This window comes from Rhineura floridana, chromosome 1, assembly GCF_030035675.1.
Source record: "Rhineura floridana isolate rRhiFlo1 chromosome 1, rRhiFlo1.hap2, whole genome shotgun sequence".
Taxonomy (NCBI): domain Eukaryota; kingdom Metazoa; phylum Chordata; class Lepidosauria; order Squamata; family Rhineuridae; genus Rhineura; species Rhineura floridana.
The window spans coordinates 50,919,921-50,934,970 of record NC_084480.1 but is presented as its reverse complement, the minus strand read 5'-3'; the positions used below and the strand labels follow the sequence as shown (position 1 = coordinate 50,934,970).

At 39.1% G+C, this 15,050-nt stretch overlaps 1 protein-coding gene across 7 annotated transcripts in view; it reads left to right on the top strand.

The window, feature by feature from the left end:
* Nucleotides 1-13,890, top strand: part of GTF2H2 (general transcription factor IIH subunit 2) — a 34,736-nt gene extending 20,846 nt beyond the window's left edge. For all 7 annotated transcript variants that reach the window (XM_061621417.1, XM_061621388.1, XM_061621420.1 and 4 more), the window contains exons 9-16: nt 4,267-4,357; nt 4,528-4,615; nt 5,452-5,559; nt 7,089-7,152; nt 8,015-8,118; nt 9,698-9,800; nt 10,665-10,704; nt 12,680-13,890. In XM_061621417.1, the coding sequence (XP_061477401.1) occupies nt 4,267-4,357; nt 4,528-4,615; nt 5,452-5,559; nt 7,089-7,152; nt 8,015-8,118; nt 9,698-9,800; nt 10,665-10,704; nt 12,680-12,799 (718 nt within the window). In that variant the 3' untranslated portion in view covers nt 12,800-13,890. The remainder of the gene's footprint in view (nt 1-4,266; nt 4,358-4,527; nt 4,616-5,451; nt 5,560-7,088; nt 7,153-8,014; nt 8,119-9,697; nt 9,801-10,664; nt 10,705-12,679) is intronic.
* The last annotated feature ends 1,160 nt before the right edge of the window (nt 13,891-15,050 follow it).

Genomic DNA, 15,050 nt, shown 5'->3' with positions numbered 1-15,050 from the left:
GAGAAAGCTGTGTTCTTTTGGAGGATCGGGGTGAGGAGTTGTATGTTTATTTATCTGCTTTGCAGCTGTTTTCAAAACATCTCGCCTTCTCAAGGCATGTAAGCTGGAGGCTAGAACTACAGAGCTGTGAACTCATCAACATATGAGGGGGTCTGAATCAGATGGCAAGACCCTGCAGGAGCGGCATGCGCCTTTGCAGTAGGAAGTTTTTGCGGTACACAGTCTCTTGCCGCAGCAGACGCTTGCAAATCTTGCAACTCGCGCACCACCCTCTGCCTTCCTCCCAGGCTTGGTAGCACTAAGTCCAAGAAGTTGTTACTGTGTCTGACTGACAAGGCATTATTTGCCCAGGCTGTTGTAATTCTGTCTGTATCATTGTGCCCTGTTTGTGGCAGTGAAGAGACACGGCGCTCGCTTTGCTTGTGTTAGCAGGTCTTTCCTTGCCCCCGCGTGGATCTTTCTTCCCGGTAAAGGCCTTATATGTGTCCAGGTGTTTCTAGGTCAGTGATTCCCAATGCTGAATAGCGACCAGTGTCATAAGGGTGGACTTAATTAGTTTTTACTTATGTTTTTAGGATTTGTGAAATAAGAAACAACTCCTATATCTGCAATTTGTTTCTTGCGTGAAGTTTATGGATATTTTAAGGGAAGAATAGGAAGCATTTGCATATATTTAATCTGAGGGGGGCGTTGGGTCAAAAAAGGTTGGGTAACGCTGGTCTAGACTCCTGACAGCATTGCTCTCAGCTTCTTCGACACTCTCAGATCCCCTCACCATGTTAGGGTGTGCATCCTAGAGGGGTTTGATAGTTTAGAATGGGTTTTTTCAAAGGAAGTAATCTCCAAAATACAATTTGGAATAAAAATCAGTAATGTATTATCTAAAATGTACTCAAAATCTATAGCAAAAGTCAGAGTAAACAATTTGTGGATTCAGAGTCATTTGAAAGTCTTGCAAGGAACAGAGCAAGGATATCTGCTCTCCCCACTTTTGTTTATTTTAGAGTTGGAACCATTAGCAATTCAATTGCGCCATACATTAGAAGACATAGGGTTAAAATTGGAGATCAAGACTATGTTATAGGGCTTTATGCTGATGATGTTCTTACAATTTCAGACCCACATCAAGCTGCAGTAATAATTAAAAAGAAATTTGAATTAATTGAAATGGCAGCAGGATTGAAGGTCAATTTTCACAAATCAGAGGCACTTTGTTTTAATATAGCTCCCACGGCCCAGAGGACCCTCTCAATAATATTAGGAATGCCTATTTGCCATACTAAATTAAGATATTTGGGAGTTCAGATTCACAAAAATTGTAATAAATTGTATAAGGAGAATTATGGGAGAGTATGGCAGATTATCAGCAAAGATGTACAACGATGGAAAAAGGCTAACTTAACATTGATGGACAAATTGGCCATGATTAAAATGATTGTATTACCAAAATTGACCTACCTGTTAAGTGCTCCCAACTGAGGTACCATTAAGGTAATTAAGATTATGGCAACAACAGTTGAACCAATTTATATTTGGCTTAAAGAGGTTAAGGGTTAGTAAAAAAAGATTATATATGATGATGAAAATGGGGGTGGGTGGGAATTTCCAAATTTGGAATTATATTATTTTGTGAATCAAATAGGTCACATGATCCCATTTATTTTAGGAGATACAGAAAAGCATTGGACAGATTAAAGTAAATGGTATTTCGCTGAATGCTATTCCTTTTTAAAAAAATAAGTTTCATATAGTGTCAAAATTAGAAAATAGATTTACGCAGGCAATGTTTCAGGTCTGGATAAAGAAAGTAGCAATACTGATTTCAGTTATGTCGTCACTGATTTCCTTGGCATTCCACCCTTTATTTTTAAATAAAGATAGGGCCTGTAATACTCTAGGGTGGCGTGCAAAGAGATTATATCATCTGAGTGACTTTTATGTAAATGACACTCCATTAAATGAGGAACAGTTGAAAAACTGGTTACAGGAGACCCCACTCCCATGGTTGCTATGGAGGCAGCTAAAAGATGTCTTAAACAATCTGATGGTAAAAGAAAGTATAACACATGAACCCTCTAGGTTTGAAAAATTGGTGATGAACTATATTGAGTACTCTAAGGGGGTGATATCTAACATATTCAAGATATTAAAAGATAAGACAATCGGAGACACCTTAGATTTAAAAACATAGTGGGAATAAGAAATGGGTGTTCAAGTAGATAGAGAAGATTGGGTGACTTTGTGGAACAAACCACCATTTACTTCAATATCTACTAAACATAGAGAGCTTTCACTAAAATTGGTACATAAGTGGTATATGATACCCAGAAAGATTTCATTTATGCAACCAGCTATGCAGCCTCTATGTTGGAGGGGTTGTACGGAAATAGAAACTTATTTGCATATGTGGTGGGAGTGCTGAAAAGCACAAAGGTTCTGGGCAACAGTTGCAGATGAAATAGGACAGATAGCATGACAACAAATTAATCTGCCCCCACAACTGATGTTATCAACCCTGTTCCTGAATGAAGATTCAGAATTACGAAATAAGAAATCAATTAATTTTTTGTTATTGGTGGCACAACTCACCATAGCTCGAATTTGGAAGGATCTGGTTGGTCTTAGTATAAATTACTTGTATCGTATGGTATGGAATATAGCATTGTTGGAAAAGCTAACAGATAAATTAAAGATGGCTTGAGACATAAGGAACATAAGAAGAGCCTGCTGGATCAGGCCAGTGGCCCATCTAGTCCAGCATCCTGTTCTCACAGTGGCCAACCAGGTGCCTGGGGGAAGCCCGCAAGTAGGACCCGAGTGCAAGAACACTCTCCCCTCCTGAGGCTTCTGGCAACTGGTTTTCAGAAGCATGCTGCCTCTGACTAGGGTGGCAGAGCACAGCCATCATGGCTAGTAGCCATTGATAGCCCTGTCCTCCATGAATTTGTCTAATCTTCTTTTAAAGCCATCCAAGCTGGTGGCCATTACTGCATCTTGTGGGAGCAAATTCCATAGTTTAACTATGCGCTGAGTAAAGAAGTACTTCCTTTTGTCTGTCCTGAATCTTCCAACATTCAGCTTCTTTGAATGTCCACGAGTTCTAGTATTATGAGAGAGAGAGAAGAACTTTTCTCTATCCACTTTCTCCATGCCATGCATAATTTTATACACTTCTATCATGTCTCCTCTGACCCGCCTTTTCTCTAAACTAAAAAGCCCCAAATGCTGCAACCTTTCCTCGTAAGGGAGTCGCTCCATCCCCTTGATCATTCTGGTTGCCCTCTTCTGAACCTTTTCCAACTCTATAATATCCTTTTTGAGATGAGGCGACCAGAACTGTACACAGTATTCCAAATGCGGCCGAGACAACTTCACAGCAGTTTGGTTTGATTTTATTAGATTCATTAGAGAACAGGATGGGGCCCAATAATGTCTGCAGCATACTCCCGAATATGGAATAGTTGACGGATAGTCAATAATAGATTTGAAACACATTCCCTGAAATGATCCAATAAAGGCAAATAGGAAAATATTAGATTTTTAAAATTTATTATTTGATTTATATCCCGCCCTTCCTCCCAGCGGGAGCCCAGAATTTAATAAATAAATATGTAATTGATTTAAAATATAGTCAAAATTAGCTTGTGCAGCTGTGGCAAGCTGAGCAGGCCCTAGCGAGCTGGGGAGGACTAGCCTCAGAGGGAGGCAATGGTAAACTCCCTCTGAATACCGCTTACCATGAAAACCCTATTCATATGGTAGCCGTAAGTTGGGATCGACTTGACGGCAGTCCATTTCATTTCATAGTCAAAATGGATCAAGGACTTGGCCAGAGGATCTCCACCCTAGCTCTTGGTCACTCTGCAATTTGAAGATGTAGGAACAGGAACTCAAAGCAAGTTGCAGAATTATCCTGTGCTAAGTGACATTAGAAAACTCTTTAAAGCCCATATGTCTAGAGTGATTCTCCTACCCCCCCTCCCAGATTTTTTCGCTCTCAGCAGCCTTGGTTTAACTATCAAACTAAATAGTCAACATGCTAATTAGTGCACATGCTCACATACAGTCTGTCTCTTTGTGCTGTGTATATGGATTTGCTTTTTTTACATAAATACTTTAGCTAAATGATAACTAATCTCATTGCAGTCAGTGTAAAATAATGTTCTTACATCATTTATTTAAAAATGGGTCTGCACCTTGAATTGGAGTGTTTTGGTACTTGTTTTTGTATATAACAAGGATTATCTAATATCTTACTCTCTTTAGGCATATGCCTGGGCATACAAGCAAAGAAATCTTAGTAATATTCAGCAGCCTGACAACATGTGATCCTTCCAATATATATGATCTAATTAAGGTACAGAAGTTTTTTTAACACTTAAAAGAATCCTGAATGAATGCTCGACATTTGGAATGATTCCGAGACGCTTGCTTGAGGCAAATGGGTATCACAGAATCCTGAGTCTTGTGGTTTTTATAGTTTTCTGATCTCTTATTGCATATGTTTTCTCTTTTTTTCAATTCAAGTGTTTAAAGGCAGTTAAGATCAGAGTGTCTATTATCGGCCTTTCTGCTGAAGTTCGAGTTTGCACTGTACTTGCTCGGGAAACTGGGGGTATGTATATATTTGGTTTTTTAAAACAACCACCACCACCTTATACACTTAATTAAAAACTAATCATTGTGCAGCAAAAGATGAACTGGGGTGCCCTCCCTTAAGTCAGTAAAAGAGGTGGCCATGCGGGAGAGGTCCTTCTCTGTGGTAGCCCAACAGCTATGGAATTCCCTTCCACTGGACTGTGTCAAATTTCTACCTTGCAGGCTTTTTGATGGCCCTGGAATCCTGAATTATGTTCTTTCCAGCTCTTAAACTTTTTATGCAGTGTGTTGTAGAGTGGGACTTCTATCTCTTGTTGTTCTCTGACTTACCCTCTATGGACGGGCATTTGCCCAGAAAAGCAGCCTATCTTTTTTTTAAAAAAAAAAATCTGTTTGTACCTAACATTTTGATAATAAGACGCCAGTTAAGGGCAGATGGTAGCAGATCTATAGAAGATAAAGTGAAAGGGAAGAGAAAATGCATAAATTAATCTTCCCTGCAGTCAGTACTATCCAAATGACTTTTCACTTCAAAATCTTTTTATTGCTTGTTGTGTTGTGATGGAGTTAGTGTAAACCTTTTCCTTCATTGATAAACCATTGCAACTTTACAGTGGCACATCATTCTAGCAGATAGGTCCACAAGGTACTGGGCAAGATTTTGTTTTTTTTACTAGCCCATCTGCTCATAGATATCTAAAAGGGGGAAGAAGAGAACTACTCAGTTTTGTAGGACTCCTTTGCTTGTTCATTTGTGTACAATTCTTAACCACCACAGACAACCCGGTGAGCAACTGTTGAGAAGTCTACTCTCAGTTACTCAAACTTTTATTTTGTTTTCTCATGCGGCAGGAACTTACCATGTCATTTTAGATGAAAGCCATTATAGAGAACTTCTGATGCACCATGTCAGTCCACCACCAGCTAGTTCAAGTACTGAAAGCTCTCTTATTCGAATGGGTAAGTAGTAATTTTACTTGAAGAAACTGATACGGAACATAAATCATTATCTTTAGTGATCCATATAGCATTGTGCATTCTAAATCCAGAGGCAAGCAATTAGGATTATACTAAAGGCCACCATGAAAAACCTACTCTGAGTTGTAGATTTCAGTGGTGCAATGTGGTTGCAAGTAACTGGCATAATTTGTCTGTTGCTATATTAAGTAATATTTCACTTGTCTGTTGAATGTAAGTTAATTACTGTGTATTTACTGCAGATCAGTACTGTTTATCTGTAAGATACACCTGACTTACCTTGTCTACATATTGACCACGTTAAATGTGGTGTTAATGGAGCATCAAGAGTTTTTGTTCTAATCTTGCTCTTGTGTTTAGCAATCTAAAATCTTAAAACTCTGCTCATTTGTCCTGCATGCAAGGGCACAAAATTAAATAAATAACATTTATTGACTGACATGTAGTGAAATATTTTAGAATAAAACCCTTTACATCTGTAGGATTAATTATTATTTAATTGGAAAGATTGTGCACACCAATAGTACTTTTCACACTTGAAATATCTACTTTTAATAGTTAAAAAAAATGTACTGCCTTCAAGTCGATTCCGACTTATGGCGACCCTATGGATAGGGTTTTCATGAGGCTCAGAGGCAGTGACTGGCCCAAGGTCACCCAGGGAGCTTCATGGCTATGTGGGGATTCAAACCCTGGTCTCCCAGCTCATAGTCCAACACCTTACCCACTACACCACACTGGCTCATATTTATTTAATAGTTATTTATTGATTTATTAAGTTTCTATCCCGCCCTTCCTTCCTAAAGGAGCCCAGGTCATCAAACAAGGGTCAAAACACTAAAAACATCTTAAAAACAAAACATTTTTAAAAAAATCTTAAAAACATTTTAAAAACTTTTAAAACATAAAAAGCCTTTCACACACACACACACACACACACACACACACACACACACACACTCTCACTCACTCACTCACTCACTCACTCACTCACTCTCTCACTCTCTCTCTCTCTCTCTCTCTCTCTCTCTCTCTCTCTGAGGTAAGGGCGCTAATTAAAAGGCTTGTGGAAAGAAGGTCTTCAGTAGGTGCCAAGAAGATAACAGAGATGGCACCTGACTAGTATTTAAGGGGAGGGAATTCCAAAGGGTAGGTGCCACACCACCACTTCTTATGTTGTGCAGAACAGACCTGATAGGATGGTATCTGCAGGAGGCCCTCACCTGCAGAGTGCAGTGATCAACTGGGTATTTAAGGGATAAGATTATCTTTCTGGTAGTTCACAACAGGATGAGACTCCTATGTTGAAATGAACCATTTTATCTTTTACATTGCATGATCTGTGATATCTTACAATAGATGACCATGTTAAGTGATATGATTATCATGTGGATTCCTAATCACAGGGTATTATGCCTTAAATTATAATACATGAATGCAAATTTAAGGCACTATTAAAAATTACACTTTCTAGCTGACTCAGACTATGACTGCTGTTCTTTTTTTCCTAGGCTTTCCTCAGCATACCATTGCATCTTTGGCTGATCAGGATGCAAAACCATCTTTTAGCATGGCGTAAGTAAGGTGTTGCTTTATTTAGATGTTACATGGCCCACAGTTTAAAAAGCTGAATTAGTACATTGTGCAGATATTTTATCTGAAATCTTTACTTCAATAGCTACAGAAGCATAAGAGGGAAATTATTTTAACAGCAGGTGACTGTTTTTCAGGAATAATGTGGCAAGGTCAAAGGCAGCTTTTGCTCTGCAGTAATTCTTCCCCAAATGCCTAGATTTTGTTCTTGAGCTGTTTAATTAAAACTAGCTTTTGCTTATTGTAAAATGTATAAATTTCAGATTTGTTTCTATATGTGAGAGAACTTCAGGGACATAATGCCTGTATAGGCTTTTCCAGATGGGTTTATTGCACAATAAACACATTGTTGTTTTGCCATAGAAGGTGATCCCAATGTCTTTCCCGCAAGAATATCCATTGTAAGACAGCCAGTAGTGGTCAGCAGGGCAGTGATGCTTACGTAACCTCCCATCACCAATGTTGCTGCAGCTTACTGTGGGAGGTGATGGTGAGGTTGGCATGGTGCAAAGGCACTGTTGGGAGCATCAGATTGGCTCTGCCAGTACCTTTGTGCCATGCCAGCTTTGCTCCCTCTTGGCAAACCACAGCTTATTCTGGTAATGAGAGGTCAGGTAAGCGCTGCTGCCCTGCCCCACAGACTGCTACTGGAAAATGTAATTCTCTTTCAAGTACTTAACAAAGCATTGTAATTTCCTTAGTCAGAATGGCTCCTCCAAGAATTTAATAGTGAACTTTTTTGTGGAGGCTTAATGCCACATTTCACCATTACAAACAATCCTGTTCAAATTGTTCAAAAAATTTCTGTGCAACGTGTTCAGAACAAAAATGTTCTTCTTTATAGGCACCTGGAAAACAGCAATGATCCAGGTCTTACACTGGAAGGTTATTTCTGCCCCCAGTGTAGAGCCAAATACTGTGAGCTTCCTGTGGAATGCAAAGTTTGTGGTGAGTAATAGTGTATTTATCTTTGTCTATTATAATGAGAAGTGCCAGTCCTCCCACCCCACTGCACCGCCAACTGTAAGACTAGAAAAGTAAGCCACAGAACTTGACTCTTGCATGCAAAAGGTCAAGTTGCAATTATTGAGTTGGATGCAGACTTCCTATGAGCGAAACTCTGCTCATGGGACACTCTTGCTGGAGAAGGTGATTTTCACCAGTTCCTTTTCTCCTGAAAAGCTGTTTTAGTGAACTGGGGGCATTGTATGGGAGTACTGCTAGCAGCTGCAGGGGAAAGGGGAATCCAGTGGGAGCCTCCATTGGAACTCTAACCCTTCCATGAACATAAGGAGAACTCTGTATCCTGTGGGATTTAGCACTTAGATTAATGAGGTGGTTGTATTTGCCCAACGCACTGATGATGCAGGATAGTATGCAGGGTTCTTGACAAGTGTGGTTGAATAGTTGTAGATGCAGCAGGTGTTAGACTTCCCATTCCATTGACCCTACCATTCTGATAGACCAGTCGCATCTACAGACTAGGCTGCTTAACTTAAAAATCATCACACAAACGTTTATACTTTTAAAATATGAATTTTAAAATTCATTCATAGTTGCACTCCCCAGGACAGGTTACTTAAATCTGTACAATTAAAGAAATAACAACAAAAAAGTGCCCACATCATGATAGCATGCTCATGACTCATTTCTATTCAAATCTTAGAAGTCAATAAACTGCAAGTGATCAGCAAGCTAGGAGAATCCTGCTTCCACCAGCTAGTTCTCCTGCTGCACTATAAACTTATCAAAGAGCTAGAACTCATATTTTCAATGCTTAATTTCTTTTTTTCAGTACAGGGGCAGGTCCCCCAGTGCTTAATTTCTAGTCTAAATGAAATTCTCCTTCAGATCCCACAGCTGAAGCCTGTGTAGAGTTTGTATATTTTGATCTAGATGCCCTGCACATTAATCAGATACAGGGTTGGTTGTGGTCATGAAGGAAGTAAAGTCTGTACATGCCAAAAGCACTCTTTTACTGTTGTCCATGTCTTCCTGGCATTGAAAATAAGATCCAGAACTAAGCCTTGGTCACTTGCAAAGTTACATGGTGAATAGTTACACAATGGAAAACACTCCCACAAGAGGCAACTTGGATGGATTTAAAAGAAGATAAGATAAATTCATGTTTGATAAGGCTAGCAGTGGCTACCAGCTATGATAGCTATGTTCTACCTCCACTATTGGAGGCAGTTTGCTTTTGAATTCCAGTTCCTGGAAGCTGCAGGAAGAGAGAGTGCTGTTGTGCTCAGGTCCTGCATGTGGACTTCCTATGGGCATCTGGCTGGCCTCTGTGAGAACACAGTGTTGGACTAGATGGGCCACTGGCCTGATCCAGCAGACTCTTCTTATGTTCTTAAAAGTAGAATTTGTACTATTTTTACTTTCTTAAGATTATATTTTTAAAACAACTTTTATGAGTAGAGCTAAAATATCAATAATGGGGTTTCATTAGTGGAATCTTATTTTCTGAAAAGGATTATTGTGAATTATTTTTGAGGGGTTCTTTAAATTTAAATTTTTGTAGGTCTTACGCTAGTATCCGCACCCCATCTGGCTCGATCTTACCATCACCTGTTTCCTTTGGATGCCTTTCAGGAAGTCCCACTGGAACAATATATAGGAGAACGGTACATTAAAGATGTTTGGTATAAGCAGTCTAAATACCAGGGGTTTGTTTTTCAGTAAAGGAGTAGTTTGCATTTTAATGTTTTCAGCATGTAATTAAGTTAGTTGCTTTATCTCTGTCTACTGACAATAATCCCTTTATGAACACATGGTAAGAAGTGAACGGTTGCAGGGTTTTCCTTTTTTTTTACCAGATGGTGAAATGTCTTTTGATTATTCCCATGTCACTGTTTTCAAGAATGGTTTGGGGCTTGGGGCTACTGAAGCAGAAAGAAAGGACTATCCCCTCTTAGGGACTGACTACCATATTCTTTAGGGTAGTCATCACTTCCTGGTGATACTACCTACCATGCTTCTAGTTACTTTTTAAAAGATGATAGACAATAAAAACAAATTGTGATATAATTTTTTTTGCCAGTTTACCCGTTTCAGTTCTCTTGAAAATAGCTATTTTATTTCAGATTTAAGAGTTCATTATTATGAGCAAATTGGGGACTGTGGCAAATTGGTCATTCTACATAGAAGAACAGAAGTGATAAAGAGAGAATATTCTCATACAGTAATGTGTGTTCCTAGTATTTGAAATGTTTTCTGATCTTTACAGTCTCGGGGCTGCTATATCACATGGCATAATATCATTAATATAACCATGCAGCATTTTGCTTATTGACACAAGTGAAAATGAGAATCTGTAAGGGAGCTTTTGCTAGACTTGGGTTATCTGTTTTGGTTGTATCATCAAACTTTTCTCTGTGCATTGATAATCCCCATTAAAAGTAACGATTATCATAGTTGAAACATGTTCCTTGCTTTTGAGTAACTGGTTCTGATCATATATCCTGTGATTAAATATTCTTTTTAAATAGTTATTGTCAAGGATGCCAAGGAGAAATTAAAGATCAACATGTAAGTCTTCAGCATTCAATCTATAAACTTTCTCTCCGTGCAAGTAATGTTTCAGAATGTCTCTTTGAAGGCTATAAAATGTGTCTATGCTGGTTCATACATCAGTTCTCTTACTTGATATATGCAAGAAGTGTTAGCGACATAAGAACATTCAAATTAAATATACAAGATGATACATTGGTTAAAATGTCAATGATTGATCGGCCAAAATATTTATGGAGTGTTAGCCATGTTAGTTTGTGTTGTAGCAAAATAGAATATCTTGTGGCAGCTTAAAAAACTAAGAAATTTACCTAGATATATAGGAAACTGCCTTATATTGAGTCATACTATTGGCCCATCTAGCTCAATATTATCTGCACTGACTAGCAGATTTCAGACAATGTTCTGTCCCAGCCATACCTGAAGATGCCAGGGATTGAACCTGGCATCTTATGCATGCAAAGTAGATGCTCTGCCATGGAGCTACACTCCTTCCATGAAAGCTATGCTTGTTAGTCTTTTAAGATGCCATGAGACACTGTTGGTTTTGCTACAATTAAAATAGACTAGCTTTTTGGTGAGCTTTATAAATTATTTATAATTATTTATAAAGGGCTTGAGCATCCTTACTGGGTTTGAAATGGTTAAGCTCCTTCTACAACAGATAGCCGGAATTTGGTATACATATAGGCCAACTCAAATGGAAGTATCTGGCCTTTTCACATTGTGTGTGTCAGACACTGAGGACCAGGGATAGGGAAGCAGCCTAGATGTTGATATGGACTCCCAGCTCAGCCCTAGCTAGCTTGGACAGCAGTCAGAGATGTAATCCTTGTTGTAAGCACTTGCACTTAACTGCAAGTTAGTTGGGATATAGTTATGTGCTAGAATAGGGGGAGAATTCAGGGTGCCCTTATTGGCAGGGTAGAGGGAGGTATGGCACTAGCAGAAAGCTGGGCCAAATAAGAAAAAGGAGCAACAGATGTCTTAAAGCTGTTGCATCTTCTGGGCCCTCCCTCATCCTTATCCCAGTCTGCGTATGTACTGGAATTGTTTTTTAGAAGTTTAAATATGTTTTTAGTGCTTTATCATCTGTTTGCCACTTTGGGCTTCCTTTGGGAAGCAGGGTGGGATATAAATTTAATTAATTAATTGGTGGTGGTGGTGGTACTAGTAATCCAGTGAGATCTGGGTTGCCATGCTGTTCAACTCTTCCATCTGGTAGTGCTGTTAATGAACATCAGGTCAGTTCATAATAGAACTACTCTCATCTGTGACTTAATCATGGATGAGGTAGTTGACCTGGCATGTATTTCCAAGGCCTGGGTGGGCAAGCTGGACGGGCCAGACCCAACCCAACTTTGTTTACCCAGTACTGCACCAATACAGGTTGGAAGGTTGGTGAGAGAGTTGTTTCATTCATAGGACTTTTCTCTCTCTTGGAAACCAGTCCCCTTGGGAACTGGATTCGAAGGTTTGTTCCTGATGTTTGGCCAGAGAGGTGGAACTTGTTAGTATACCACCCACCCTGCTACCGAGCATCATCCCTGCTTCAAGCTGGCTAAGATTGTCTCGGAGGTGGTATTGGAGAGCCCCCAGACAATTGTGTTGGGAGACCTCAACATCCACATTGGGACCAACTTGTTGATCCCAGCTCAGGACTTGCAGCACCAGCACATAGGTGCATACACCTATGCCACCTGCCATGATGTGCTGTGCTGCAAAATGTTGTTTATATTGAAATGAAATAAAACATTTTAGTGTGTTCTATTTAGCACCTCGTATCCAAGCCAAGCAATAAAATACAACAGAAGGGTAGTTTAAAATAAAATAATTCATCGCATTCAATCCATTATGATGGTACCAGGCAGGCACTTGCTAAGAATCAACATGGTAAATCCTTGTTAGCTCTTTGGAAGAGACAAGGCAACAGTCACAATGCTATTGTCTGCTATGATGTTATCTTTACATTTCAAATTTCCCCCCCCCTCAGGTCTATATTTGTAAAGTCTGCCAGTGCGTGTTTTGTGTAGAATGTGATCTTTTTGCTCATGATACTCTGCACTGCTGTCCGGGCTGCATTCATAAGCATCCTGTTCCTCCCTGTGTGTGATGCCACCTGTCGATCAATACTGCTTGTTACATTCCTGTGAACAGAAAATCCAGGTCAACTGTTCTGTAAAGGTCTTTAGCAAAATGGGATAAAGGTGAGGAAGAGCACTTTGCTGAATGCTTATGTAAATAATGTTTTCATGCCCAGTTTGTAATATACATGTGTGCACACTTATTTGTAAATTGTTTTTGAACAGTGTTTTTATTTGGAATTAATCTGAATAGTATGCCAGTTTGTACCTCTGAAAGTGTTAAAATGAATGTGTACTAAATAAATGGATCTTGTTTTTATTTTTTTTAAAAAAGAGAAAAAGATAATAGGCTGCAAGCCTAAGCACACTTATGCACAAATAAGTTTAATGTAAGTCATTAGAACTTAAAGTTTAGGATGAGACAGGATGCAAAATCCCTGGTGATAGCCACTCTGGACCTTCTAGAGCTGCTCCTCTGTGTAGACAAAAAGTGAGACTAATGCCAGGTAATCTCCATTTCAATAAAAAGTTTAATGTGTTGTGTTTTCTTTTTCCTTTCTACTATAAGAATGTTTACAGATATAGAGATGTGAAGATCCAGAAAAAAAACCTTTTTTAACCCCCCCCCCCAATTTTCTATTTTCTTTCCGGGCCTTCACATCTCTAACCATGGGTAAGAGAAGTTTTATCTGCTCTTCAACTTCTGTAGGAACTGACCACGCAAAGCATACATTCTTCCCCTATCTGAAGGCTTCTATAAAGCATCTTCTAATGAAAATATTGAGGGGGGGGGAGAGACAGAGAGAGGAGGAAGTGCTGTATCAATAGGACCATGAAGTTTATTCTAAAGTGAATCTTAAAAACTTCTGAGATGCATCCGTTAACAAGAAATCAGGCACTATTAATTCATGTACTATTCAGAAACAAGGCTGATCTGTACTTGTCCATCATATTTTTAAGAGTCAAAATTGAATGTTGTTTATGATTATTTGTATTGTCTAATCTTGCGTTTTAGCTTATCCTCCTTGAGAGTGATCCTGTGCAAGTGCTGATAATGTTTCAAGTTATGTAATCAACAGCTTCTACACCTATTATTAAATAACTTCATTTACTTTTTTGAAAAAGTGTAATGTTTTCTGGTTTGGGAAAAGGGAGTTCACGCAGAGTGAGTTAAAAGTCTAAAGGCTCTGTATTAGCAGAAATAAAGGCTCAGATTACCATGATGTATTTTCACTGGGCTTTCCAGGAAAGGAGGAAAAAATCTGACCTTAATTTCTCTGTTTAATAAGCAGCCAATGGGGAAAAAACCACAAAATGAAGCAGTAAAGAGTGTTCTTGTAGTGTGTTTCTGTATCAGTTAATTCCTCATAGAAGTGTCATAAATCTTTCTGTTTTGTCTGGTGCTCTCCACAGAACAGTACAGTTTGCAGCACTTTAGACATAATAGCTAAATGTTTGTAGCACTTGAGCAATGGTTATACTTTAGCATAATTTTATTTATTTATGAATTGCCTTTTACGTGTGTCTCAAGGTGATTTTCAAGTATATCATAAAACATCTAAAAATCATTCAAAATGAACACTTCAGGAAGAGACCTTTTCATGCAGCTGGAAAATCCTGTCAAAAAAAAATGTCTTCAATTATTTTTGGAAAATGCAGATAGCAGGTACCTGTTGTATTTCAGCAGGGAAACTATTCCACAAAATGGGCTGCCTTACTGAAAGCCCTGCTCTGAGTTACTGTGTAGCTTCTGATATTTTTAGGACTTGAAGGAGAAATTCTCTTGCAAAACTCATTGAACTATTGGATATATAAGGAAAAAGTGGTTTCTCAAGTAACCTGGTCTTGAACTGTATAGGGTCTTGTACATTAGTACCAAAACCTTGATCTTGGCCTGGTAGCAGATCGTGAAATTTGCACTTGCTGTCCAACAAGGTGCTGCTGGTTCCCCCCCCCCAAACAACTGAGCTACTTTGTTCTGCACTAGCTGCAGTCTTGACACTGATCATGGGTAGCCCCATATAGAGTGCATCTAACCTTGAAGTTACCAATGAATGGACAACTGTGGTCAAGCTATCCTGATTCAGAAACAGCTGTAGTTTGTTACCAGCAGAAACTGCTGAAATCAGCAAGGCCACCCCCCTTCTTGTGAATGCACAGGATTACCACATTCCTGCTTTCTCCCCTCACCCATATCTACTCAGATAGAAGACATTAGACGTTAGCTCACCTCAGCTCGTAGGTTTCCTAGAGACATCCAGCTGGCCACTGTTCAAATTT